The sequence below is a fragment of the Dermacentor andersoni genome, chromosome 6 (assembly GCF_023375885.2).
Source record: "Dermacentor andersoni chromosome 6, qqDerAnde1_hic_scaffold, whole genome shotgun sequence".
Classification (NCBI taxonomy): domain Eukaryota; kingdom Metazoa; phylum Arthropoda; class Arachnida; order Ixodida; family Ixodidae; genus Dermacentor; species Dermacentor andersoni.
In genome coordinates this window covers 59,461,168-59,488,564 of record NC_092819.1, presented here as the reverse complement: position 1 = coordinate 59,488,564, position 27,397 = coordinate 59,461,168, and the positions used below count along the sequence as shown (strand labels likewise).

The 27,397-nt window shown below is 43.7% G+C and overlaps 1 protein-coding gene across 1 annotated transcript; it reads right to left on the bottom strand.

The window, feature by feature from the left end:
- Nucleotides 1-9,149: 9,149 nt before the first annotated feature.
- LOC129382538 (uncharacterized) lies at nt 9,150-26,926 on the bottom strand. The gene is made up of 5 exons (XM_055066675.1): nt 26,718-26,926; nt 22,964-23,026; nt 20,292-20,411; nt 16,866-16,910; nt 9,150-9,277 (listed from the first exon to the last, which is right to left on the bottom strand). Exons 1-5 carry the CDS (start codon nt 26,911-26,913, stop codon nt 9,150-9,152), a joined length of 552 nt encoding a protein of 183 aa, XP_054922650.1. The 5' UTR covers nt 26,914-26,926.
- Nucleotides 26,927-27,397: the final 471 nt, after the last annotated feature.

Below are 27,397 nucleotides of genomic sequence, written 5' to 3'. Positions count from 1 at the left end.
ATTTACAGTGCCAGAGATCCACACAATCCCATTCAACAAAGGGCATTAAATAAGCGTGATAACTGTAAAATATGGTATTCCTATGGATTGCAAATTTCCTGTTGCATTATCTTGTCAGCGCACGTAAAGAAAATTCACCCCATCTCACAATTTTTATATGAGGACGCCAGTCTATGCCAGCCACGTAAATGATAGCCAGGTACCTTGTAGTATCCCTAAAATTTGTTTTGTAAAAAGTCTATAGACAGTCTATAGACATTTGTCTATGAATTCTATAGACTGTCTACAGACATTTCTTTAGACTAGTCTATAGACAGTCTATAGTCTTATGACCATACACTTTTTATAGACTAGTCTATAAAAAGTCTGAGTCTATAGACTTGCTATACACTGTCTATAGACTTATGGCTATAGACTTCTTATAGACTAGTCTATGAAAAGTCGGAATCTATAGACTTTCTATATACTGTCTATAGACTGTCTATAGAATAATGAAAATTCATGTTTGCAGACAATTGTCTCCAGAAAGTCTATAGACAAGTGTATAGGCTTATAGTTCTACATTTGTAGACTGAACTCTATAGAATTTCTATAGACTATCTATAGGCTATTCATATAGACCAGTCTATAGACTTGTGGCCATACACTGTTTATAGAATACTCTATAAAAAGTCTGAGTCTATAGACTGCCCATAGAGTGTCTACAGATTAATGAAAATTCACGTTTGTAGACAAATGTCCGCATAATGTTTATAGACAAAAGTGTATAGGGTTATATAGTTCTACTTTTGTAGACTGAATACTATAAAATCTATATAGACAAATGTCTATAGATAGTCTATAGACATTCCATAGGCTTCAGTCTACCAAAATAGAACTATATACAGTTCTGCTTTTGTAGACTGAAGTCTATAAAATGTCTATAAGCAAATGTCTATAGATATTGTATGCACACTCTATAGATTTCAGTCTACAAGAACCAGAACTATATATTCCTATACACTTTTTTCTATGACATTCTGCAGACATTTGTCAACAAACATGAATTTTCATTAATCTATAGACTGTCTATAGACATAGACATATTGTAGACAAGTCTACAAAGAGTGTATAAGGCCATTAGTCCAGAGCTATCTGCTATCTACAAGTTAGTTTACATGTGGTAGCAAAACGTTTTAGATGTATAAATGCATGTGCACCTGTTGCTTTTCATCTGCACTTATGCATTAACGTTAGTAGATTAATAATGCTCCTGAACCAGCTGTACTTTCATATATGTTGCATAAACAGACAGAATTGAAGTGCTGAATCATGCAGTGCAAAAAAGAAAACAAATGCACCGGCAATGAATTAACTGTTTTTATTGCACGATATAATAAATTAATTTCTTAAAATACATGTCTTACGCTATTATGAAAAAAGACTAAATATTTACACTACTTGCCCTTGGCAAGCATGGTCGCCAGGCTGGCCTTGACCTTTGTGTCATTAGACCCAAAGGGGATGCAGGTGTATGCTGCAAATAAGTAGATGCAGCAATATCAGGCAAAAATAACAAGTGTGTATTCTTTGTATGTTCATTAAGCAGCTTAATATATTTGCTCAAACCATGTAAGCCAATACTTCATGCGGCTTATCTATGACTAATGGCTGCTTGTCAATAGAAATCAGTAGCGTTACGCAATGTTTTATTTTATGGTATGGTGAACGATTAAAAAGTCACAACTGCTGCTCGTGGCAGCTACAGTGTGTTCCCTTTTATGACAACTTCATATATGATGTATTAATGTACTTATCCCAACTTACCTCTATATTTATTGCTGAAACGTTACCCAGTTGGACAGTCTGTGCATTTTTTTTTGGCTGGTAGTTAAATAGGCCCGTGCAGAAGGATATGCTCAGAAGACGTGACTGGAGTTTTCACAGTATCATGCGAAATATTGTCATTTATTTTGCTTAATACATATTTAAATGCCTTTGTCATACTCTTAAATGAATGCGTCATTGGCTATAACGTCAACAGAAGGCAGATGGATTGATGATATTGATATGGTCGCTTAGTTTTTTATGGGTAATGAGGCCTCTTGGGAATGCCAACAGGTTTCCAAGTTAGGTATACCACATGAGCATTCGAAATACCACGCGAGCACTTTGTGTCATGGGACGACAGATATGCACCTCCTAGGAAACAAAACTAATACTATAGTTCGAATGAATGCTATCACAGTAAATTATTTAAGTTGCTCTCAAAGATGAAAACTTTTTGTAGGGTTTCGAGGTTCAGGACATTTAGTTAACGCAAAAAAAAAAAAACAAATTGAGTAAGAAATGCCATGTCAATATGCTTGACTTTCATTCTGTTTTTCAATAAATGGGACCAATTTTCCTCAACTTTTTACTAGGTGAAACGTTTTAAAATTATATTTAACATAGAGATTCTCTGGAAACTGTATGACATATGACAAGACAGAATACTTATGTGGTCATTTTAAAATTCCCCGATCTTTTGCGGTTTTCATGAAAATTTTCTGGCAGTCTTTACATCCGCATCTTAAGTGCAACCAAAAAATATTGTGGTTTAATGCTTGCCAAGTGCTGCCGTCCATAATATTTAGATAAAACGAAGAACGCGTCAGTCATTTGACATGCAGTATTAGATTCAACTGAATTGAATCCCTTGTTTAATAAAGCTGACAAGGGCTTGGGCAAGTTCGTAATTGATGGCCACACGAGTACAGCAGGGAAGACAAGGACACAGAGACGCACACGTAAAGCAAATGGAACAGTGTGAGGGAAAACTATTCAATTAGTTATTTTTAGGGTTCAATAGTAGTTTTCTATATGATTTGCTCTCATCACTTATGCCTCTATTTAACTTTGTTTAACTCTGACTACAGACTACATGGCAATATGAATCAGTAACATTATGATGTTTCGTTATATTACAGTATGATTAGCAGTTAGACAACCGTAATGGTCGCCGGTGCCAGCAACGATACGTTTCGTTTGAAGACAGGTTCATGTGATACACAGTGTACTTATAAAACTAAAGAAATGCGAGAATCCCAAACGATTCCTACGATAATAATTGCTTAAACAAAGATACCCGGCTGGACTGCGCTCATTCTTAAGGAGTAAATGCAATATGCCCGTGCCGAACGAACATGCTCAGCATAGTGACTGCAGTTTTAAACATTCACATTAAGAATCGCAATTTATTTCCGCTTAGAACAGCCTGCAATGTCTCTTTTCTCATACTTCGAGATGAATACATTTGTCACACTTTCTGTAGGTTGCACATGAATGGGGGCGTATTGATAAGGTTACTTATCAACTAAAACGTGTTACGATCTCTTAGGTGTGTTGATAAAGGTATAACAAATGCAATGTCCACTGAATTATTTGCATAATCTGCGCGTTATAATAAACTGTATATAAAAGAGACAGAACAGGATTAGTATAATGTTGCCATTCTTCCAGTTTTCTGGGACTCTTGCAGTCGATAGACACTTCTTATAGAGAGCTGTCAGTTTTCCAAGCATTATGTCTCCTCCATGTTTTATTAAGTATACTGTTATTCCATCCTCTCCTGCCGGTTTTCCCCGTTTCATGTCTTCAAAGGCCCTTCTGACCTCATCGCTAGTTATAGGAGGTGTCTCTGCAGCCTGTTCATTACTGCTTCGAATAGAGGCATCGCGGCTCCTCTGGGTACTGTACAGGTCAGCATAGAATTCTTCCGCTGCTTTTACTATACCTTGGAAATTGATGATGATATTACGCTGCTTATCTTTCAGTGCATGCATCTTTCTTTGTCTTAGGCCAAGTTTCCTTATCACTGATTTCAGGCTGCGTCCTATTTTTACGGCTTCTTCAGTCTTTCTCACGTTATAGTTTCGAATATCACTTCTTTTCGCCTTGTTGATCAGTTTCGACGGTTCCACGTATTCTATCTTATCTCTTGACTTGAACACTTTCATTCTTTGTCGTTGATTTATTGCGTCCTTTATTGCGTGACTTGGAAGAGCTTGCCTACTGGTTGCTTTGGTGCCTTGCCTCCCACGTCAATTGCTGCCTCTGAAACGAGTCTAGTTACCGTTTCATTCATTACCTCTATGCCATCTTCATCTCTCTGTTCTAAGGCTGCATATTTGTTTGCAAGTACCAACCTGAATGTGGCTGCTTTAACCCTTTCTGCCTCTAGGTTGACCTATTTCTTCTTGACCAATTTTACTCTTTCTCTCTTCAAATCGAGGTGAATCGTAGCCTTCACTAGTCTATGATCACTGCACTTTACCCTACCTATCACTTCTACATCCTGCACTATGGTGGGATCGGCCAAAAGTGTGAAATCAATTTCATTTATTGTTTCACTATTAGGGCTTTTCCGGGTCTACTTTCCGTTGCTACGCTTCCTGAAAAAGGTATTCATTATTCGAAGCTTCCTTTTTTCTGCAATTCTATCAACATCTATCCTCTAGCATTCCTACAATCGACGCCGTAGTTGCCAATTGCTTGTTCCCCAGCCTGCTCTTTCCCCACCTTTGCATTGAAGTCCTCCATTACTACCGCATATTGAGTTTGTACTTTTCTCATCGCTAATTCAACACCTTCATAAAACTGATCTACTTCGTCATCATCGTGACTGGATGTTGGAGCGTAGGCTTGAACTGTCTTTATTCTATACATCTTATTAAGTTTAATTACGACTACTGCTACCTTCTCATTATTGCTGTAAAATTCGTCCATGTTGCCCGCTATGCCCTTGTGGATTAGGAATCCTACTCCGTATTGCTTCTTATCTGGGAGACCTCTATAGCAGAGGACATGTCCGTTAGTCAGCACTGTATAAGCCTCACCAGTTCTTGTAATCTCGTTAAGGACAATGATATCCCAAACAATGTCTGATAGTTCTTCAAAGAGTCCTGCTAAGCTAGCCTCACTCAACAAAGTTCGGGCGGTAATGGTTGACAGGGTCAGTCTCCATTGGCGGCCTGTCCGGACCCAGTGATTCTCAGCATCCTCTACTGCGTTACAGGTATGACCGCCACCTTGGTCAGATGCTACGCAGCTGCTAGGGACTGAGGGCCATGGTTTAGCTGTTGGAGTCTTTTACGAATTTGAGCATGCTAACAAATATTCCATCATAAGTCGGAGATGGTGACCTCACACAAGCAACGACATAGAGAATTCACGACGAGTTGAGTTCTTCGAATTCCTTGAACTGATCACGTATTATAACCGCAACTGAGCACTGCGTCTCAAATGGCAGCGCAAGGCAACGTGCTGTGACATCCAGAATAGCCATAGCTTCCACTGTGGTCAGTACGAAAGCATTCAAAATGTATATTACAGATTATTTCTTGTGCTCTATGAATTTCTAAAAGGTTTACCTATTTCTAGGACCCAATAAATAAGTGTTTACATTAGCGTTACAATATTCCTTAGCTTTTGCAGTAGTTCGGCTAAACAGTGCAGCATAAGATGGATAGTTATACTGATTTACAGGAATCTCATAATGAAGAAGGCTCTTCTATGGAGTTTCCTAAGGATGTATGCACTATAAATCTTTCAGTCGTCCGAAGAGAAGTTTTGCTGTTTTGACTAGATTCTTCTATATTGAACGTGGCCTGCTGCATTGCGTCAGAGGTTTTAGAAACTGCTCTTTGCAGTGGACTTTATCAGGCGAAGTTTATGAGTTAACTGCCCAGTGAACTGTCCTTTTATATGTACCTCGGTTCACATATTTATCGTTTTATCGATGACTCTCGGCTAGGAGCACAAAATCGAAAAAATATAGAGAAATTTCCACTGAAAGTCCAGCCATCTAGAGTATCTGCCAGACTTGGATCAATCACGGAACCTAAATCCCGGGGCATAAATGTTACAGCCCAGCTATTATAGCAGGGATTCTTTTTTGATGATCGCTACGTACGTAGAAGCTCATCACGCGTATCTGAGTGATAATTCCATGTGACATGATGTGCATTCGAAGCCCCTGCAATGACAGCTCAACCAGAGCTTCTCAACAAACAATCAAAATCTTTCGCATGACAGAAGCCTGTCAGAATGCAAATATTTACTATAATAAGGAGCACATCTGCGAAGAACTAGAGTAATAGCTAGCTTTTGAAGACTGGGTGCATGTTTTTTTGTGTATGACCGGTCCGTCAAGTATTTTTATGAATAGCATAGTAATTAAACTTGCGCCACGGCCATAAATGTGGTCTGTTCTAAGGACGCAAAAATTACTTAAAGAATATTATTTGAGAAGTGTGAAACAATTTTCTTGTAAAAAATATGTTTGGATTCTAGGTCCGAATAAGACATTGAAAACCTGCTGAATAAAAGCAACAACAGGTAACAGCCTCCTCCAATACATCACTCTGCTCTTCCACGGAGAACATCTTTTTTTTCTCGTCATGTCTGAAAGCATTCAGCCTTGTTTGGCAAGATATCCGAACACCTGCTCTTCTCAGCCACATTTTGTTCGACATTTTGACCTATTCAATCTGAACTGTATCTTCCCAGATAAGTATCAGGGCGACACGTGCAAAGTGGGCCAGGAAGGTCCCTCAACAATCAAACACATGCTGTGGGAGTGCAATATAGTTATAGGAAGGGTGGCAGTTGCTCCAGAGACCCTGTCGTCGAGGTAGGTCGTCGCTCTGCGCAGCTCAGACCTCGGCATCCAGACGTAGGCAGTCAAGCAAGCTCGTGAGGCGGCGTTGAAGCCGGGCCTTGACGTTCCCCCGTGGGAGACCTGAGCCCAGGTCGCGTTAAACCTTGCCTGACGTACAATAAAGTTGTATCCATCCATCCATTTGACATGAGTTCTAACATTGAGTCTAGGCGTGCTGGCGCTATAATTTTGAATGGTATCATTGTGGGTGATTGAATGGAAACAGAGCGTATGGGCGGTATATGAGAAGTTGAAGGAGTAGGGGAAGGAAATGTTATAGGCGTAGGAGACGCACGAACCTGAGCTTTAGCTGTAAAAGACATACGATAATGCCCCTGTAAAGGAGGTAAGCAGGTGATCTAGTACGCCACTCATTGGGCTCTCTACAGATGCGCCTACTAAAGTTTTTATATTGTTTTCCGGCACATTACTAGATGATCTTAATGCATCAGCGTATATATGGTTCTTGCACTCTGAAAGTGCATATGCGTCTGTTCCGGATCACTTCCTGTGACTTATAAGTTGTAGTACTGTGGTCTCGTCGGGACCTTTATGAACATTTAAATCCCCTGCTGCACGAGCATTTTGGCATAGGCAACAGGTCGGCAAGTTAGAGGAGCAGACGTTTGAGGATGTATTTCACGGTACTCACGGAAACGCTTCGAATATTTACACGCTTTGCTGCTGTGTTCGAGACGGCAACAGTTGTTGCATTGGTAAGCTTGCAGTTCCAAATGACCTACGCCATGCATAATAAGCCTCACCTTTACATCGGTAGGAAAGAAGATTCCAGCAAACCTCACTATTATGAACTCTGTCTGCACTCGAGAGCCGTAAAGAAACAACCGAAGGTCCGCTTCGTCGGAGTCTTCGTGCATTTCTTAAGGACAACAAGATGCGATTCGGACCATGAATGCTACTCTTTGTACATAATTCTTGAGGGGCGGCCCTTTACCGGTAACAATGTGAAGGTTGTGCATCGCAGCTACCAAACTCACAAGCCTGGTTTGAAGATTCGCAGACAATTTTCTCTCTGCTAAGCGATGTGGCCTCCGTAATTGCAAGATAATTGCTAATAAATGTACACAGCTCTTCTTAAATCATTCTAGCATTCTTTATTGTGGTTGCCGCACCAATAATTGACATAACACCTCATTTATATCATGTAAGCCATTCCGAGTGAAACTTTCAAGTGTAAGCCTGATTAGACTTTCAAGCTGGCAAAGCAGACTGCCCACCCTCCTATTGAGAGAGCTAGTATCGAAGAATTGAGAGTGTTGTTAGCCAAGAATATTACGGCACATACCCACTACGTCGACAGACCCAATCAAGATGGATTATTGAGACTGAGCACCACTATTAGACTATCTAGGATTGATGAACGCAAGTGATATGACAAGAAAAAATTCATCGACGACTATTATACTCCCCAATGCGAACTTTGAATGCAGCTTTTTAGGTAATTTGAATTCGCGTTATTTTGAGGCACATAATTTGAATCTGAACGGCAGAGTGCTCTCGGTAGTGGCGCTGGGCCTCTGCTCGTGCAGCTTTTTTAGCAGCGGCAGCAGACGAAGCACTTTCATCGGTTCCGTCGCTCATTGGCCAGGAAAAAGTATACCAGTGCGCATGGCTCGCGCGGAGCGCATTCTATAGCGGAAGCGGCGCAGGAGGACGGCACCGCGGAGCACGTCTTGTCTTTTCCTCCTAATCGTTACGCTGCACCCTTCTCTATTTTCCTCCTCGCGCTCTCATCACTATCGCATTTCTTTCATCCCCCACTGAGCTCCACTTTCGCTCTTTCATCCTTCGCTGCATTCGCTTGCTAGGTTGCCAGGCACGCCGACGCTAAACGCAGGAATGGGTGCTTAAGTGCTGCGCTCTAAAATTACATGCTAACGTGAAAACAAGTGGAACGTTAGGGTTAATCATGAATTAGTAACTAAAAGCACAAAAACAAGCAATTTTAACCATATTGAAAAAAAATGTGATCGACAATCTACGAGAAAAGTACGCGATTATTGCTCCCTACTCTACAATTTCTCGTAGATTGAAGGAGTTCTCGTATACTGAACGATTTCTCGTACTACATATGTGTATGAGATCGCGTTTTTGTCACTGGACGAGATTCTCGTACATAATGAACGAGTTTGTACGAACTGAGTGCACACAAGAGAACGAGCTTGTACGATCTGTGCGAGTATGCGCCCTCAAAAAGATTGGCATCTCACATTCATTTTTACTATATTAATGCAAATATAGTTCTTGCCAGTGTACTGCATGCACGATCACTTGTACTGACCTTACTTGAGTGTTGTGTTGCTGTAATGGTTCGTTCACATATCTACAGTAAAAACTTCGAAGTGAAAAAAAATATCAGGTGAAGTAATGGCTAGTACTTTAAATAAAAGAGTATACGTTACACAAGTACTTCTGCACACCCATTCAAGCTTTAAATAATAGTGAAATCCTACGATTTGAGCATGCCATACATCGCACAAGCGTTGTTTATTGGAACTTTAATGGTACTTCGATACACCGAGTCTGCTGACCGAAGACCATTGGAATGTGTTGCTTGAGTGAGAGCTATCAGGGCACCTGAAAAGGCAAACCGAACAATTTCTTTGCAACCATGCAATAAGATAGCACATCAGCGGAAGCACTCTGGCTTACAGTCACATAAGTTACGACACTTATGTATGAGATAATGAACACTAACAACACTAACACTAACATGAACAAATAACAGAACAACACTAATGAACACTAACAACACTAACAACGTATGAATAATGAACAAATTTTATTAAAAGTAGTTTCCTAGAATACTTATGACGCCAAAAGGAACATGCATTACTGCGGTACAATAACGTGTCACATAAGCAGGCCACTGAAACGAAAATTATCACAGTGAAACAAAGAAAGACACACATGATTTGATTACCAATAATCACTTGTATTGAAGCAACAGAATTAACAAGCATAAAAGATATATTTATAAGGAGAAAGCACAGGTCGAGAGAACTAAATTACTTGGAATCTACCATTCTGTCAGCAAAGCGAACACCATGCTGGCGCAAGGGCTTTGCCATCCACTGGTAAGCCGAATCGCGTAGGATAAGATCCCGGTCACAACGGCCGCATCTCAATGGCCGCGAAATGCATAAAAGACACCCCTATGAAGTGCATTGCACACACGTTAAAGAAAGCCGGGTTTTAAACCAGAATCCCTCGCTACACCACCCCTCATAACCATATCGTGGTCTTGACAGATAAAACCCCAGAATTTAATTTACTTAAAGGGGCCCTTAAAGAATGATAGGTGTAACGTTAAGGGATAAGAAAAGAGCAGATTGGGTGAGGGAACAAACGCGGGTAAATGACATCTTAGTTGAAATCAAGAAAAAGAAATGGGCATGGGCCGGACATGTAATAAGGAGGGAAGATAACCGATGGTCATTAAGGGTTACGGACTGGATTCCAAGGGAAGGGAAGCGTAGTAGGGGGCGGCAGAAAGTTAGGTGTGCGGATGACATTAAGACGTTTGCAGGGACAACATGGCCACAATTAGTACATGACCGGGTAGTTGGAGAAGTATGGGAGAGGCATTTGCCCTGCAGTGGGCGTAACTAGGCTGATGATGATGATGATGATGATGATGATGATGATGATGATGATGATGATGATGACGACGACGACGACGACGACGACGACAGGGGCCCTGAACCACCCTTCGGGCTTGGTGAAATAACAGTCCGCGGGTAGCATACGCTGTTGTGAACATCTCAGCCAAGTTCTGCTGTCGTACGCGATCCGTGAAGCTCGCAAGCGGAGCGCGAAGTCACCTTTTTCTCAAACGCTCTCGTTTCAAAAAACCCCATGATCCTCGCTCTCTTCTGTGTGCTTTATTTTGTCATAAAGCACGCTCCAATACGCGGCTGTTATTGGTCGCTGCGCTCGGCTACACCGCGGCCGCCGCGAGGTGCCGCCACGAGTCCAGTGGCTCAGCGCACTGCGGCTCTCTGAGGACAGCCGCGTTTGGCTTACGTTTAGCGCGGCAGAGGCACCAAACCGGAAATTTGAACGGCGCGTCACGGTGACGTCTCCACCGTCACTCCGCCGTAGCCTTCGCAGTGCAAGGCATTGGAGGAGGAAGGGGGGCACAGCTCAGGCCGTGTTTGATTGCCGATAACTCCGCTTCTGCTGAACGCATTGGAGTACTTTCTGCGGCAAAGTGGTTCTGAAATAGCCTATCTTCACTTCAAATGTCTTTCTCCACTTCGATAGAAAGTGGTTCAGGGCCCCTTTAAAGCAAATAGTATATTCTTAAGGCCAAATACTTTTATAGGATCATCTGACGGCGGCCAAATTTAGCAAAATTTGTTTATTTTCTAAAGCAAGAAATTATCGCATCGTTTGAGCAAAATTTTACTTAAGTCTAAATTATTGCCGTTAATTTTATATGGCCCATTCTGTCTTACTGTCTTTTTAACGAAAATTAAATGTGCACTGGAGGTGCTCACAACACTTAAAGAATTTGGCAGCACTCCTTAAAGAGCACAGTACTGTTGCAAACGACAAGACAAGTTTGCTTCGCAATTGTTATCCTATGCAAATGATTTTCAAACTTCTTGACATCAAGGGCTTCCGGGCAGGATCACTAGTAACATTGAGCCCATTTTCATTACATTTCGGGCACAAAATTACGCAGATCAAGAAATTTAATTCAGTTTGCAACTGCTAATTCGTGCCCCTCGTGGAGAAGTGTCAACACAGACGGTCTCAGTTTAGAAGGGACAATAATGCAAGTGCCTTTAAAGTTAAGGCCACTAAACATTGAGATTTCGTTCGCAGCTGGGCCATACTTTGTGAGGTGAAGTGGCATTTTGCTTTTCTGGGGCAACCCTCGTTGGACATAAGAGGTCAGAATCTTGCCCTCGCCGTCAGAGTGTTGTGGCTTTATCAAGTCGACGACATTTATCGGTACAACCCCGAAGCTGCATGTGTCAAATGCGAGGAGTTTCCACGTCGTCTACTGGACTTGACCTGTTCTAGACAGCGTGCAAGCAGTGGCAAGAAACCTTTAAAGAACATAAAGCGCGGAAACCTGGTAGCACATCAGTTTCAAGCGAAGCCTTTGAATTCGGGGAGGAAGCTTGTCCAGTTCTATTTTTTCCAAACAGCGGTACCAGTGGCTGGGTGTCCGTTCCCACTACAAACCTGATGCCGCGCACGAACTCTTCCAGCCGTAGGACGGCCCATGTTACGCTTAAGGTTTCCTTCTCAGTTTAACTATAACGATGCGTAGGTATCATGGAGCTCGATGAAAAGTTCCCCAGAAGGGTGAGTTTGTAGCAGCACTGTGCCCAGACCGAAAGAACTTGCATCGGCTGTAGTGAATCCCTCCGGAGCGACTGACAAGACCCAGGATAGCTTCCCTAACATTTCAATATGCGCGTTAGATATGCGTGGAGAGGTGCAACCGTTTGCTGGGATAATCCTGGAGGTGGCTTGTTGAACAGTGACCCGATTCTGAAGGCAGTGTTATGCGCTGCCTCGTGGATAAGGCATGTCACTCTGGAGGGCACCAAGGTCTCAATCACTGTAAAGCTAAGGCCCGTGAGTGTGTTTGGTGCCCAGGTATCGCTGCCCATTTCACTGAACTTGGCTCTATCTGCGTACTATGCAGCGCTATTTATTGGAGCAGTCCGGAATGCACCCGATATGGAGATGGCCAGTCACGTTTTTAGATCTTGTCACCGTGCTAGCAGTCCCACTTAGATGAACATGGGCATAGGAGCCTTGAGCACATTCCTTGTCAAAGTGAAAAAAAAATATTAGGAAGCTCACTTATAAAAGTCAACCTACACTGCAAAATAATTGAGAGCCTTAAACGTGAATAAGGGTATCAATCGTTCTATAAACCACACCTGGCCTTTAACCTTTTTGAATGTAAGGGTGGGAGTTGTAGACATATATACACCTAACTTTTAAGGTTGTATATTATTTTACAGTGCATGTACTGATTCCACCACATTGGATAAGGTGCCAGTGCCGGTCCGAAGAAACGCACTCCCTTTCCGCACGTGCCCGGGATAAGCGAGACCTCATCACACGTGCTACGTAAATGCGACGTCGACGTCGCTCATGTTCCTGTGCGCTAATTGAGGCACGCGCTCGCTACTCAAGAGGACAAGCTGCCGGATGAAATCTTTCCTTGCGTTATTTACAAGATCCGCTGTGCGGATTGCGAGTGCGTCTACATTGGGGAGAGAAGCCACATTATACAGCTGCTGCGGCTAAATCAAAACGATGTGGATAAGGATAGCTTCTAATGCTTTGGCCGCGTAGCCATCAACGACTAAATGCAATATTTACTGGATGAAGTCTAGTCTAATAGGCCAGGAAAGAAACCAGAAATCACGCCTGTACCTGGAGTCCCTCGAGATGCCATTAACAGGGCACACGCTCAATTGAAATACATCCCTCCCACCGTCTTTCGCGCACTGCTTCACTACATGCTAAAACCTGTTTCAAGGGCATTTGAACCTTTTTTGTCAGAGCTTCCTCTTGGAAGCCGAAATTTCTAGTTTTTAAGAAGTTTTACTTGGTCGGTGTTTGTCTTTCTTTGTCATGAATGACGTTAGAACGTTCACCTGCTTGGAAGGTGGTGAACGAAACTATGTCGACCTAGCCCAGAGCCGTGTGTATAAGCCATATGCTTGGATTCCTCTGGAACCCATCATTCCCATGGTGGACCAACGAGTGCAATGCCAGAGTTCCCTCTACTCTGTTGTAGGACACTCTATAATGTTCCTCACTTTTCTGCCAAGCTATGCGTGAACAACGCTGAGCAACGAGGCTAAGATAAGGAAACTACCATCACTGATAACGCCCGCGCATTAAAACATGGGCTCTCGTGCGCAGCCTTGTTGGCGCATAGCTTGGCCGAAAAGAGAGGCATATCAAAGCTTTTGCAATGCGGTCTTTGGGATGGGTCTGTTTTTACCAGCCACCCCTGCTTTGGAAAATGGAATGCGCCTGGAACTCTCGCAATTTGCAACAACGCCGCGTGTCATCTATTGGCCACTCCGGCCCCTACAGTCACTTATGCTAATCTTTTCCCTCTGTGACTGTACGTCTGAATCGAAATTTCTGTCAGCAGGCCTCAGGATACAAACACGTGATTGCACTTACAGCATATAGAAAAAAAATTCCACAAGAGGGGACATTCGGCGAAAACTGGCAAGAGGAAACACGTCACGCCGAGTTTTAATCCCATCCGTTAAACAATGAAATACAGACAACGCTTTATTATTTTTGACTTCCCCCTCATACTAAAAGGTTTTGCGTGTAAATGAACTTATGCTTTGCGACTTGTTTTTCTTGCGTTAACTAGCAACAAGCTAACGGCGCTCACGCGCGACAGATGCATACGTAATGCGCCAGACAGTTCACCAAAGCCAGCGAGACCGGTTGCGCTTCTGACGACCGCCTGCTCGGCGCCCCGTCTCTTCTGGATGTGGTGTGTTTGTTGGGCTCATGGCGTCTTCTTGGGCTCCTTCTGTACTGCGACACGGCACCACTGCACTATTTGACTAAGGCAAGGTGAGAAATATTGTTTCACAGCATGCGACGCATTTCAAGCAATTTTGGCTTTTACTGTACGGAGCCGAGACGGGTGACGCAGTTTGCGGGAAACAGCTGGGGCGTCCTGGCGCATTTAATTTGGCTTGACGACCCTTACTGCGAGATGTTTGCGACGCTTTTTAAGAACCGCGAATTTATTATAACTTATTTCGGTAGTTTTGGGGCACGCTCGCCACACCCGGCTTTTTGACGCAGTCAGCGAACGGCAACTCGACCATGGGATGCAGTTAGTTTCGCGTGTATTGAATCTTCCTAGGACAAGATCGTGACGCATTCTTTGACCCCCAAGATTATTGTAATTAAGTTACTTTTTGCGATACATTTCGCCGCCCCTGTGGTTGTGACAGTTAGCAAAAAAACCAAGCCGGTCTTGGTGAGATAAATTTGTAGATGAACGTTGTATGAATGCACGAACAGCCCGGAAAGAGCATTTGTATAGAGCGAAATAAGCATTGCCTCATTTACAAGGCGTTCTGCGTCTAGCACGTGGCACCGATTCGATGAAGGCTTCTAAGGCTCGTTCGCAATTATCTTAATTAAACAATTCCGCCCTAAGACCGCGGCCGATTCAGCAGCAGAATAAAGAAAAGGCGCCTAGTACTGCAGCCGGCGTAGCGCGTGCGACCTAGCGTTCAGAATGCCGAAAACCGAAACCGGAATTAATCCCACCCGCTTGGTGCGATGTAGTCAATTCGGCAACTGGTCTTTATGGAGGTGCCCGCTCTTGTCAAATGTCTTTCTCTGTGCTAGAGCTTGACGCACTGCTTCGGGAAAGCGCAGCGATTGATGGTAAGGGTAGCACATCCATTCTGAAAAGACCCAGGGCCTACGGTGTTCTTTTCAGCATTTAGAATGGTGGTTAGCTGGCATCCTAATGGCATATTCGGTTGGCCGTTTGAGAGCACTAGGATCTTGTTGCGAAAGCCGTGAAAAACAGATTTAACGGTGTGTTTCCGAGCCCGCAACGAGGCTACGATAAAGAAACTACCATCACTGATAACGCCCGCGCATTGCCGTCCTGCCAGAGCACCGAACCACCTCTAGAATATGCCATAAGAAGCCTACAGGAGGTTACAGAGCGTCCGAAGTGACCGCTAAAGAAAAGCAGTGTTCGTGGAGTTTGCCACAATTTCGTCGTTCGGCAGGCTATGCGCCGCTGCTTACGCATGGTCTCTCAAGAAATAGGGCTGCAGCAGCGATGATGATTTCAATAAACATGAGAAATGATCGATGTTTCAGGAGCTTGAAAAGGGCTCGCCGTCGTATTATGTTTCACGTAACTTGAAACAAGCTTTTTGAAATAGTGCTTAACCGCAGCTTAATGAAACCGAAGATATATGGTTGGCCGTCATGCGCTGCTGTTTAGTGAATATTCTATATGCCTCGTGATTAGTTAATTAGCCAAGATTAATTATGCCAAATTTTTTGTATTCACTTTAGGGCCAAGTGCGTTTCGTTGCGTTGTAGAGGGGGTACAGAAACGACCAATCCACTTTTCTGCGCCAACGTAGATGCTGCGTGGCGATTTTCGTCCGGCGTTTAATGAAAGCCCGCGAAATATGAAATAAAAACACGTAGCTGCACTCGTGCGCGCTATCACATTGCAGCGCTCTAAACCGTGCGTGAAGCCTATCGCTCATCGGGGACAGCGGCCCTTCCTTTCCGTGTGCCGCCGCCAGAGATTCTGACGCACTGAAGCCGATGCCTGGGGCCGCGGCTGCCATTTCGCCACCGTCCACGCCCACGGTTCTTTCGCACGAAATGCGGCTGAGAGCGCTGCAACAGGATAGCGCATGAACGCAGTCACGTGGTTTCATTTCATTTTTCGTGGGCTTTCTTTAAACGATGACAGAAGAAAATAACCGCGCAGTATGTACGTCGCCACAAAAAAAAAAAAATTGGATCGGTCGTTTCTGAATCCCATTTACGTTGCAACGACACGCACTTGGCCCTGAAGTGAATGGCGAGAGTTGAGCATAATTCATCTTGGAAAACTAAGCGAGATATAAAAATACTCTAAAGAGCGTCACATGATCGCAAACCATATGTCGCTGGTTTCATTCACTTGCGGCTAACCACTTTTAAAATCTTTGGTTCAAGTTACATGAACACCGTATATATGGTGGCATAAGTTATCCGCTTGGAGGAGTATTCGGCTGGGCTGTGAATGCCAGCGTTGCCCAAGAGCATGTATACAGCAAAACACACAGGATAAAAGCATTTTTGTAGGGTCCCTGCACGATGCTTTCACGGCCGTTATAACTTCAAAAAGCGTAAGCTATACCCTCGTTTCAAATCTAGCTGTAGACTGGCATGAAAAAAAAAGAACGCAGTACGTCCCACTCATCCCACCATGGCGTAAAGCTGAAATTTTGCTTTATATTCAGGGCACTGTGTCTTACTGGCCACGCGCAAAGGTGCTCTGCCGTCTTTCCGTTGAAATTTGTCCAATTAAATAACAACAGATTTATCGTTTAATAAGCAATAGGGCTCAATATTAACTGGACAGACTGTTGATGTATGATGGTCTGCTCACCTTCCCCGTCGAAAGCGAAGATGAAGAGCAGGGCTTGCACGACCACTGAAAAATGCATGACAACGTTTCTTAAACATTGCCTGCCACAGTTCCTATTTCTCGATATTCCCATAAACTACAAAAGCTACAAAGAAATTAATCACCACATCCGTCATAGACTCGTGAGAATCCGTAGAGACTTACATTCTTTATTTCCCGCTCCCTAATTTGTGATAACGCAACAATCACTTAAGCCTTCAAATTGTTTTTTCCACTAGAACACCACAACAGTTACTCGAGGCATTGAGCCCGTATGTGCGGCCCAATAAACCTAGAAATAAACGTAGGCAAAAATTGAGCTTGTTTGGATTTTGGAGTAAATGTCAAACAACACTTATGAAAGAAAAATAGCTTTATGGATTCGGTCACTCGAGAACACGCCGCAACAGAGTGACAAACTGAAACATTTTCATCCCTTTGTTCCGGTTGAATGGTTTTCTAGTTTCTGTTCAACTCCTAAGATCAAAAAAGAAAGGGTTCAATGTGGTATTCCTTTACATAATCTAACCACAAGAAGCTCTGCTTCTATTCCTTGTTTTCCCCCATGGACAAATATTTGGCGGTCGCCTAACGAGCATGTGTATTACAAAGATGACTGGTCATCTGGTTCTTTAACTAAGTCACGTCCCTGGCCCATGCATTCTACCTGCCTGTGCACCTCGGGTAACGAAGGCATTTGTGTTTCCTTTCGTTGGTTTGACTTCATTGCGGATAATTTTGCGCACGCTGACATAGACCAGCGCGCTTAAAGTGAACGCCGTGCTCTCGCACACAGCGACCACGCAAACAAGAACCGATATACTTGTTGCGCAACATCTAATTGAGGATACACAGAAAAAAAACTCGGAAAAACTAGAAATGAACTGCGATAAGACTGAAAGGTGCGCTAGTTCACTTCATTGTGAAAGATTTTTCCGCACGCTGAACGACGACAAGAAAAGGATACATCGACCAGGGCCGCATTGAGCATGCAGAGTGTAGCGTTTTGAGTATGTTGTGTATCTGTGTACATCTGTCTGGAATAGCATGCTACCAGGGAAACCCTTCCAGGATTTACTAAAGATATCACGGCTTTCCGACGCGTCACGTTCAAAATCATATTTGATTGTGCTACCATTTGTAAAATGACAGGGAGCTCATGTGCATATACAAGTGAGGCAGCACGGATCAATATTAAGGGCAGAAATATACTAATGAAAACCTCCAGACGAAGTGGCCAACCTGAGCCTGACGCGGTCAATACTTTTCAGTTTGGCTCTACAGTAAAAAAAAAGTATTTCTTTCCAGTTCACTTCCTGCTTGCGCAAAAATAACGGCTTGTTTTTCCGCTTTAAATTTTCAATTCTGTACCGGTTCGATAGCCTCAGTAACTCGGATGCCCAACGGCATTAAAGAGACCGCACCTACCTCTTAGGGTGGCATTGCTGTGCCTTTGCACCACCAGCTATGGCATTACAACCCATTGCGCGTTATGTCTAGAACCCATACATCTTTAAACATGAAATGGTTTTCACTACCGTTGTCGGCGACCTTCAAGTGACCTTGAGCCAAAAGCCAGAGCCATTATCCTGACACTCAAACGAGAACATCCGGGCAAGTTGCGAGAACAAAACAATATCCCCCCTACTTTTTGTAAAGGAACGCATTCCATATGCTACTTACCCCAAACAAGTTACAATATATATTAGTTGCGAGTTATTCCTAATGTTCACAATCCCTCAAACTGTAACTTCTAGTACACTGAAGTTTTATTTGTGATTTCCAATATGGCGACGTTCAAAAGCCAGATAGAGGCAAGCACGCATTTTTAATTCTGGGAAATGGAATTTGCTGCGGATCTACTGTTCTCGCCGAGCTTCTGTGTGGCCTGGCGCCGGAAGAGTCCGATGCACTGCTTTGCCTTCGCGAAGGAAGGAAAACGTAAGCAAACAGCATTACGTCACGCTGCCAGCCTTGGCAAGTGAAAGCTCCGTGAAGGCAGTCCTTTGCTATGTGAAGGCGCACCACGTGGCCTCTTGCGTCAAGATCACGGAGAAAGAATCGAGATTCCCTAAGATGTTTGGTCGCGCCTCCTTCAGGCGCTTTCCTTCTAGCTGGGCAGTGCGCTTGGCCTCCTGGGTGTTTTTCGCCACCTGTCGAGCCACCTTCAGCCGTATTTCTTCTAGCTGGGCAGCGTCCATATGGACCAGCGCACCGTGGTGCGTTGTGGTGTGGCGGGGCGTGCCATTGCGAACATGCACTACACCCATTTTAATATTGCGACTAGTATCAACCAATCTTCGCCAGTTGCCGTTTCACGCTTACATCTACTCTCGATTATGGGAGAGCCACTTTAAATGTGAAGCATTTGTTGGCGAACATTTGCCCCTTTGACAATATCTATCTAACAGCACACGTCTTGGTGCTCTCAAGGTCGTTTCGCTAACTTGGCAGGTACCAAAATTGGCATAGTATGACAATTTTGTGTGACAAAGAAATGATTGGTCTCGACAGGAATACCATTTGTGTCTTGTAGGTCATGGAACAGCCGCCTAGGTTTTGTTGCTCTCACGGTAGTTTCGTAAACGTGGTATGTAAGGAAATTGGCCTAGTATGACAAGAGTGTATGACGAACATTAATAGGTAATGACATGAATGTCATGACATGCGCGTCATGCAAGTCCATGTAGGTCATGAAACAGCTGCCTACGTCTTGGTATGCACCAAAATTGGCATAGGATGACAAGAGTATGAAGAACATAAATGATACGTCATGACATGAGTGCCATAACATGAATATCAGCCGGCAGATCGCACAGGGCGTGGGATCTGCCGGCAATTTTTTTATTTTGCTTTCTTAAGCGCCCATGTAGTGAGCTGCTTGCCGTCTTATCTGGAAAACTGAATGAGAATGGAAAGCACGTAAAATGTTTATATGCAAGCGCATGCTTGACTTTCAGTGGTCTCACCAGACCTTTTAAATTTAGTTTCAATGTGCCGAAAAGTGTCATCAGGACGAACAATATGAGCGACGAAAAATTGACATACGTACAATGTCAGAGTCAGAACAGTGTAATTTGCCGTATGCATTTATTCCCACCACATGAAGACGTCTGCTTGCCAGTGTGTTCTCTGGGTTATGTACTAATACGAAATGTCCTACTGCGAAAAATTATGTGCTCATCGGAAAATACAATACGGTACGATTAGAATTCGCTACACATTGCATCTGGTTGACAGAGCTAGTGTTGTGGAACTCTCCTGGTTTCTATTTGCCCCCACGTGGCTCGTTCAATATTTGCCCACCACTTGCGTTCTTGTGGCACGGGGCAGGCGAACACCTTATAGCTTTGATTACCCTAGTGAGCATGTGGCCCTGTCTGAGAGAAGAAAGTTGTTATAGCTTACGTGTTTGCCGGAGTCGGTCCTTGATAGATTGCAGGGTGGCGCTAAATTGCAGCTGCAACAGTTGATTTTTCAGCCGCCTCAGGCGCTCGCTTATTCGCCTCCTCCTTCGATGGGACCGGCCTGCACAAGCGTAAAACGAGCAAATATTTACTATTCCCGAAGATTCCATTATCAGGTCAGGTGTAAATGCACGTAGGACACAAAAGACCGTGACGTGATACGCAAGAAAACCTCACTGCAAATCCTCAATTAGGTACGAAAAAATTTTATACAATTTAAGATCCCTCAACAAAATTTCCTGCCATGTTTACCTTTGAGCTCACATGTTCAGTTGACGCAAATTTTCGACCGGTAAGGCTGCTGTTTCTTTATGCTTAAGAATGGAAAACTTTATTCTACACAACAATGAATTCAAACTACATCTGACCACCTACCTTGTGTGCAGCTTGGCAAAAATTATGCCAGTAAGAAAACCTGAGATGTCACGATGAACGATTCCATCTTACGCAATGAAGGGGAAATACCCTGCTATAGTCGGATACAACTTGTCGGCAGGGAAGGCCTGCCCACGCACTCATAACTACCACCCACTTACTCCGCGAGGCTGCAAAACGTTCGTACTTAAAACATTCCGTGTTAAGTAACAAAATGTCGTAACCATGTAAATAAAATTATAAGAGTAATTTTATACGTTTTCACTCATGTATTATGGCGGAACGGTGAAAGCCTAATTCTTCATTGAATAAAACCCTTGCTTTGCTGCAACTTCAGTTGGCAATGAAGTTTCAAGAGTAAAACGGGCTCAGCAGTGAAATGAGCTGAACCTTGAACATTTCAAGAGGGAAATTCTCATACTCCATACATTTCGTCCATATCTGCTGCACACCTCATCGCTTCCGCCGATGAAAATCAAGAACAGCAGATGCTCCGGAGGTATACCAAGTACGACTCCAGATTGAAAATGTCGCACGACTACGATTTTTTTGCTTCTCTAATTGCCTGACATAATTAACAATCCCGCGTGGTCCGTGTGTCTTGGTTGCCAAATCCTGTTTCTTTAATTAAGTAATATCCTACTGTAAATCCTTAGTGTCAGTGACCGTACTTGGCCACGTTGAAATGTATGCAACTAGATGCGAAACTCCAAGTAAGCAAATTATACTTAGCATTCCAGCTGACAGTCACCTCTTAGCGACAGAAAAATGCATCATGAAAAAAGAAAAGCTATTTCATTATAAAATTGACAGTCGCTTTACAAAACCACGAAATCGGTTACTAAATGTCACTTGAATCGAGTTGTATTTTTGGGCCGGGACTTCATAGTTCACCACAATTGCCAGCATCTTATATTTGACGAAACGCGAGAAGGAACGGTTCATCGGATGTACGATGCCTCCTTATTCACCTACGCCTTGAGGACTGGCATCGGCCTACCATGGAATATCTCTATTCTTTTTCTTGCTAATACAAGTGGCCAGAACACATTCCGTGCGCCATGCCCTTGACTGCAGAATACATAACACGTAAAAAACTATGTATTTCAGCTGCATCGAAGCGCGGCCGCAGCGGCCGGGATTCAATCCCGCGACCCGGCCTGTCGAGGTGCCCTCGAGAACTGACCAAGCTGGTGTAGATTTATGTTGAAAGTTTAGCGCTAGCAAATACGTAAGCCAGGAAAGCGCTCCTGCCGTGTTTAGTTCCTTTGTCTTCATGCTTTCGTGCGCTAAATTTTCAAAATGTGCAGTCGAGTTTCTCTCAGCCGCATTAAGAATTTTTATTTCAAAATTTAATACGTTAATCATCGGAAGATCTTATTTAAAATGAAGCGATATCCGCTCGTTACATCTGTGCACACCCGGGATATTTATTTATTAGTGCTCTTGATTAATATTAGGAGCCTAGTTGGGTTGTTGTGACGTGCGCGAAATTCAGAATTCACTAGTGAGGTATTGTGTTCAGCCAGATCATGCCACAATAACTAGAAACACGGTGGCGTAATAATTTTCTGTATACACGAGGTTATGCCACTGGACATGCTGTTCACAGCGCCACGTTGCCCATGCTGCAAAGCAATTTCTTTTTTGGGATCCTGCCTTCAGGTGGCAGTGCTACAGCATAGTGCTTTGTGTTCGACAGACAACCATTCTCGTGCAATATTGTGCTATACCCAGCATATTACTGTGCATCAGGCGGTTTCCCAGGCAAGTAATCTTGTTTTATATACCCTGCAGATGCCCTGGAAGTGCCCTACCAACTACAAATATCGGTTAGTTAATGGCAGTTAGGGGAGCAACCAGCTCGCGAATGCCAGACAACCCTGTATCACTGACAATCCACCAGCACCGCGATAAAGTCTATGACTGCATGTTACAGGTTCCGATAGTGTGCCGATGTCCACTCGTAGTTTACACCCTTCTGGGTGTAAATTTGCCACACAAGAATAATCGTCGTCTGCCTTGTTTGCGTTTCCTCTCTTGAAAACTCGAGAGTGTCTAGAATGTCGAGAATGCTGTGTCAAGCTGATAACGAGCAAGCCGTTCGTGACTGTAAAGTACCGGGTTCGCAGCGTTAAAGAAAGAAAATGCGAGCAAGACAGATGACGATTATGTTGTGTAGCAAGATACAACCCAAAGGGTGTAAACTTCTTTTAGAGTGTGTCGCCTGTAACTCACCTCGTTTTGCCCTCCCGTCGTCACCGTCTGGCCAATTGGGGCCAAACCTGACCCGACGGCCCTCTGTAACCAAAAAAAAAAACGAAGAAAGCAAGAGACGCCGTGTAATGAATCGGACTACGGGACTCTTCATATACGTAACATTGAACTGTTAGCGCCACTGCGGTACAAATAGCACGAAAGAATCGCCGCCTCGTGACAGAGTCGACCAAGCAAGCCCACGTGCACAACTACAAACACCGCATCGTCGCGGTGGCGCTCAATCTTGAACGCACAGCAAGAACTCTTGGCTACTTGACTGCGTTTTCATGCCGAATGTCACTGACCACGAGAGCCTTGCCAATCTGTCGCGCTTTCTTCAACTAAATTTGACCATTTTATTGACTGTTTATAGAAAGAATGATCGCGCCTCCTAGCAGTACAATTACGTCATAGCGGAACATTTATATATATATATATATACATATATATATATATATATATATATATATATATATATATATATATATATATATATATATATATATATAATATTAGTAGCGTTGCATTTGTAGTAGTTGCACGAAATCGAACAATTCCAGCGATTCGCTGGGAACATCATGGCATATCCTGACAACTGTTAGCGTTCACCGAGAACACTTAACCCCTATTCGAAGCCTCAAATTCGTTGGCGGCGCACATTCAGCAGTTCATCGGGGTACGGGGTACCATTTCGAGCGCTCTTTGATTGCACTGTGTTGTGGAACTTTGCCGTATTGGCGTTTCTACTCATAGCCTTTCTACGAGCCAATCAGAGATGAGAAAAATGGAGACTTCTCCATAATGACGTCTTAATATAGCGACCAGAACGTTACCCAAGATGAAACATCGCGGCATATACCGCGAGTGATAAGGATAAATTACTTATCCCACAAGAGTAAAATGACACGCGAAATGCTTTTTCTTGTTCCTTCAGCGGCATGTAAAGATTTTGTTGTGATCTCGCTTATCTCAGTAAACAGCCACTGCTAGTCGCGAGGAGATGGGCACCTATTTAGATTGCTTCAAACAATCAATCAAGGGTTAAGAAACACGTTGCGCAGAAGTTCAACACAGCTCTAGCAAAAGGGATATGCCTCTCTGAGGTCGGGGCAATAATAATAATAATAATAATAATAATAATAATAATAATAATAATAATAATGTTTATTGCCACAAAATATACAAAACAACACAAGCAGGCCGGTCTAAGCCTCAGTTGGCTTGTAGGACCGTGCCAATGAATGTGATAGACAAAGCAAACAAACATACATCAATTGACGAAAAATGAAGAAAAATAAATAAATAAATAAATAAATAAATAAATAAAAACAAATAACGAAAGGCAAAAAATTGAAAAGAACAAGATAACATTTGGTTATCTACATATAACAAAAGTTGAAGAGGGAAATATTGCGATGCAAATAAAAATGTACAAGAGTACATATTATTATTATTATTATTATTGTTATTATTATTATTATTATTATTATTATTATTATTATTATTATTATTATTATTATTACGCTACATTTTACTACTGCAACCGCATGAGACAGATGTTGCTATTGCGAGACGTGTGTTGCGCCTCTGCGCTGTAATGTTGCGGTATGACGTCATAGGGGGAATCTTGATGGTTGTCCGCCTTCATGGCCGACAGTGCCGTCTTGAACGGCGGGAAGCGATATCAACGTATGCTGTAGTCTATGCTAATCGATGAAGGAACAGCAAAAGCATGCATTGTCTGTCACATTTTACTTTGACGGCGAAAACTCGTCATTAAGACTCGCGGTTCATGGCGCGACCTCCAACTATATATATGGGTACCAGAATGTCACGGACATAATGCGCATTTGTGTCGAACTCGCCGTTTCGTCATCTCTGAATGGCTCGCAGGGAAGCTAACACCAGAAACACCAACAAGGCGGAATTTCGACAACACTGTGATATCTGACAGTGTATGTTATAGTAATTACAGTGCGTTGTACTTCTGAATCGGGATTTACGTCAGCACACCGAAGGCTTAAGCCATTTGACTGCAATAACAGCTTGGCGCGCTTGCTTCAGAGGACACAGTGATTAATGCAAATGGTAGCACATCCCTTGGGAAAAAGCCCAGGGGCTACGCCATTGCTTTCAGCGTTTCCGAAACGAGGTCAAGGGACATCCTGATGGCATGTTCGGGCAGTAGTTTAGAGTGCGCTCGAGCCTCGTTGTGAAAGTGGTGAAAAGCAGCGTTAACGATGTGATAGCCCTGTTTCGTTATCATGAGGGCAGCGCATGTTTGCTAGCAGTAAAGCTGAGTTACTCTTTTAAATGAACATTTCAGTGCTGTTGGAGCACTCAAACGACTGCCCGAATATGCCATAAGTCTCCTGCAGGAGGATTGAGAGTGTCCGCAGGGACCGCCAAAAAAAAAACCCTTCCTGCATCCCTCTCGAGGCCTCAATGAAGTCCAACGCAAAGTAGCAAAATTGTGTAACTTATGAACCGTAATGAACGCTCCCGGTTTTTCTCAAATCTAACGGCAGCATTCCCCTAACAATCACCAGCAGCATTCCCCTAACTGCAAGCGACACCACTTTCCTTGAATGGTCGGTAAGCTCTCTCTCGTGCAAACAAGTTAAATGTGCACAAGCTTATTCTCATAATGTTAAATATAACTGGACAAGAATTGTGTTATCGCAACACGACTACAATTATGCCAATCTTCCGTGTGATAAGGCTACGAAATTATTCACGCTTTGTCAGCGCCCGTGTCACGAACTCGTACTTAACGCTGCTGCTCGACAACTGGTATATGGGATCGCAGCTGCTACGCGTTTGCGGACAAAAGCGCTGTCCGAAACATGATCGATACAATTGCTTTAATGCGTTACAATAGATATGACCATCCTCTCGACGCATACAGAATCGAATATGTATAGGCCTACGTGGAGTCGTTCGCACTGTCTGTCGACAAAGCCGAGCCGGCGCGCTGCGAGACGAAGTGAATTTCCGTGCGTTGCTGGCATTTCTTTTTTCGTATACTGCGTGTTAGTATATAGCGAACGCCAATATAACGCCCGGCCAACACTGTATTCAGACGTGTGCCTTGAACCTAGCACCTGCTGGGCGATTACGAGTACTTTGCTCTGCAGCGCTGAGTTCTAGTGTTCTAGACAGAAGTGCGCAGGCGACAGTTAACCCCGAATACCAACGAGATACCCTGTCTTTCAGCATAGAGCTGGAGCGCAGGCTGACTCCTGGGTTATACGCAAGAGTTTCCGTGAAAGCCCTGCCCAAACGGCAAGTGAAAATTTCTATGCCGAGCCCGGCGCCATCGAATAGCCGGCGAACGCAGCATCGCGTCCTCTCGTTCGAAGCGTACATCACAAAAGCTCGATCGCGTTCTCCACGTCAGCGCGAGCGAGCGCGTCGAAGCACAGAACGCGCACCGGCCAGTTCCGTCATCTCAACACAAATAAAATTCCACTAGCCTTTCATAGAATGCCACGAAATTATTAACGCTTTGTCAGCGCCCGCATAACGAACGCGTATTTAAAGCTGCTGCGCCTTTCGCTGCTGCCCAAAGCCGTGACCTCTGTGTTGGTCTCTACGCTCTGCGAAGCGAAAGGCAGAGACAGGCCCTGTTTTCGAATAAACACTACGTCGCGTCTATTCCTCACATGTCTAAGGCACTGTCCGTGAAATCCACGCGGTAACTGCGAAAGAAATTGCAGAACATCTGACTTACCCTTCGGTGCGGGTGGCTCGCTGAGCATATTCGCGGAGGCAGCTGACGCGTCGGTAAAATGGAACGAAATGGTGGCACCTCGCACCTTGGGGCCAGCTAGCGAGGAAGCATGAGGAGAGGCGCCACGAGGCGTCGCATCACGCGCACATCTTCTTCCTCTTTTAACTGCGAATGGAATGTTTGGGCTAGAATACATGCGCGGATCCCACGCACTGTGGGAATAGATCTAAGCGAAGTTTCTTTTTTATGCGGTTCGATTTGATTGAATATGAGTTATCGGTGATGTTGGCGGCGGAGGTGTAATTTCTTCCGCGTTTACTCCAATACGAGAGTGGTGAGTTGATGTCCGACATTACCTTGCGTGCACCACTGCTGTTTGTCTGCACAGTCCTCAGAACACACAGGAAGACTTGTTTGCTTGCAACGTCGTTCTTAATCCCTTAGCCCCTCCCCCCCCCCCCCCACACACACACACATTCAGCGCTTTTAGCGGCGTTTTCTGCCGTTGCGTCTGTCGGTGCTACTCGGCATGGATGGTTGGATGGATAGATTGATGGATGTTATGAGCATCCCCTTTGGAACAGGGTGGTTGGCTGCGCCACCAAGCTCCTGCTATTCTACGGCCTAATGTAATACCTAGGTTAAAAATAAAGAAAAGAAAAAGAAAGAAAATACGCGCG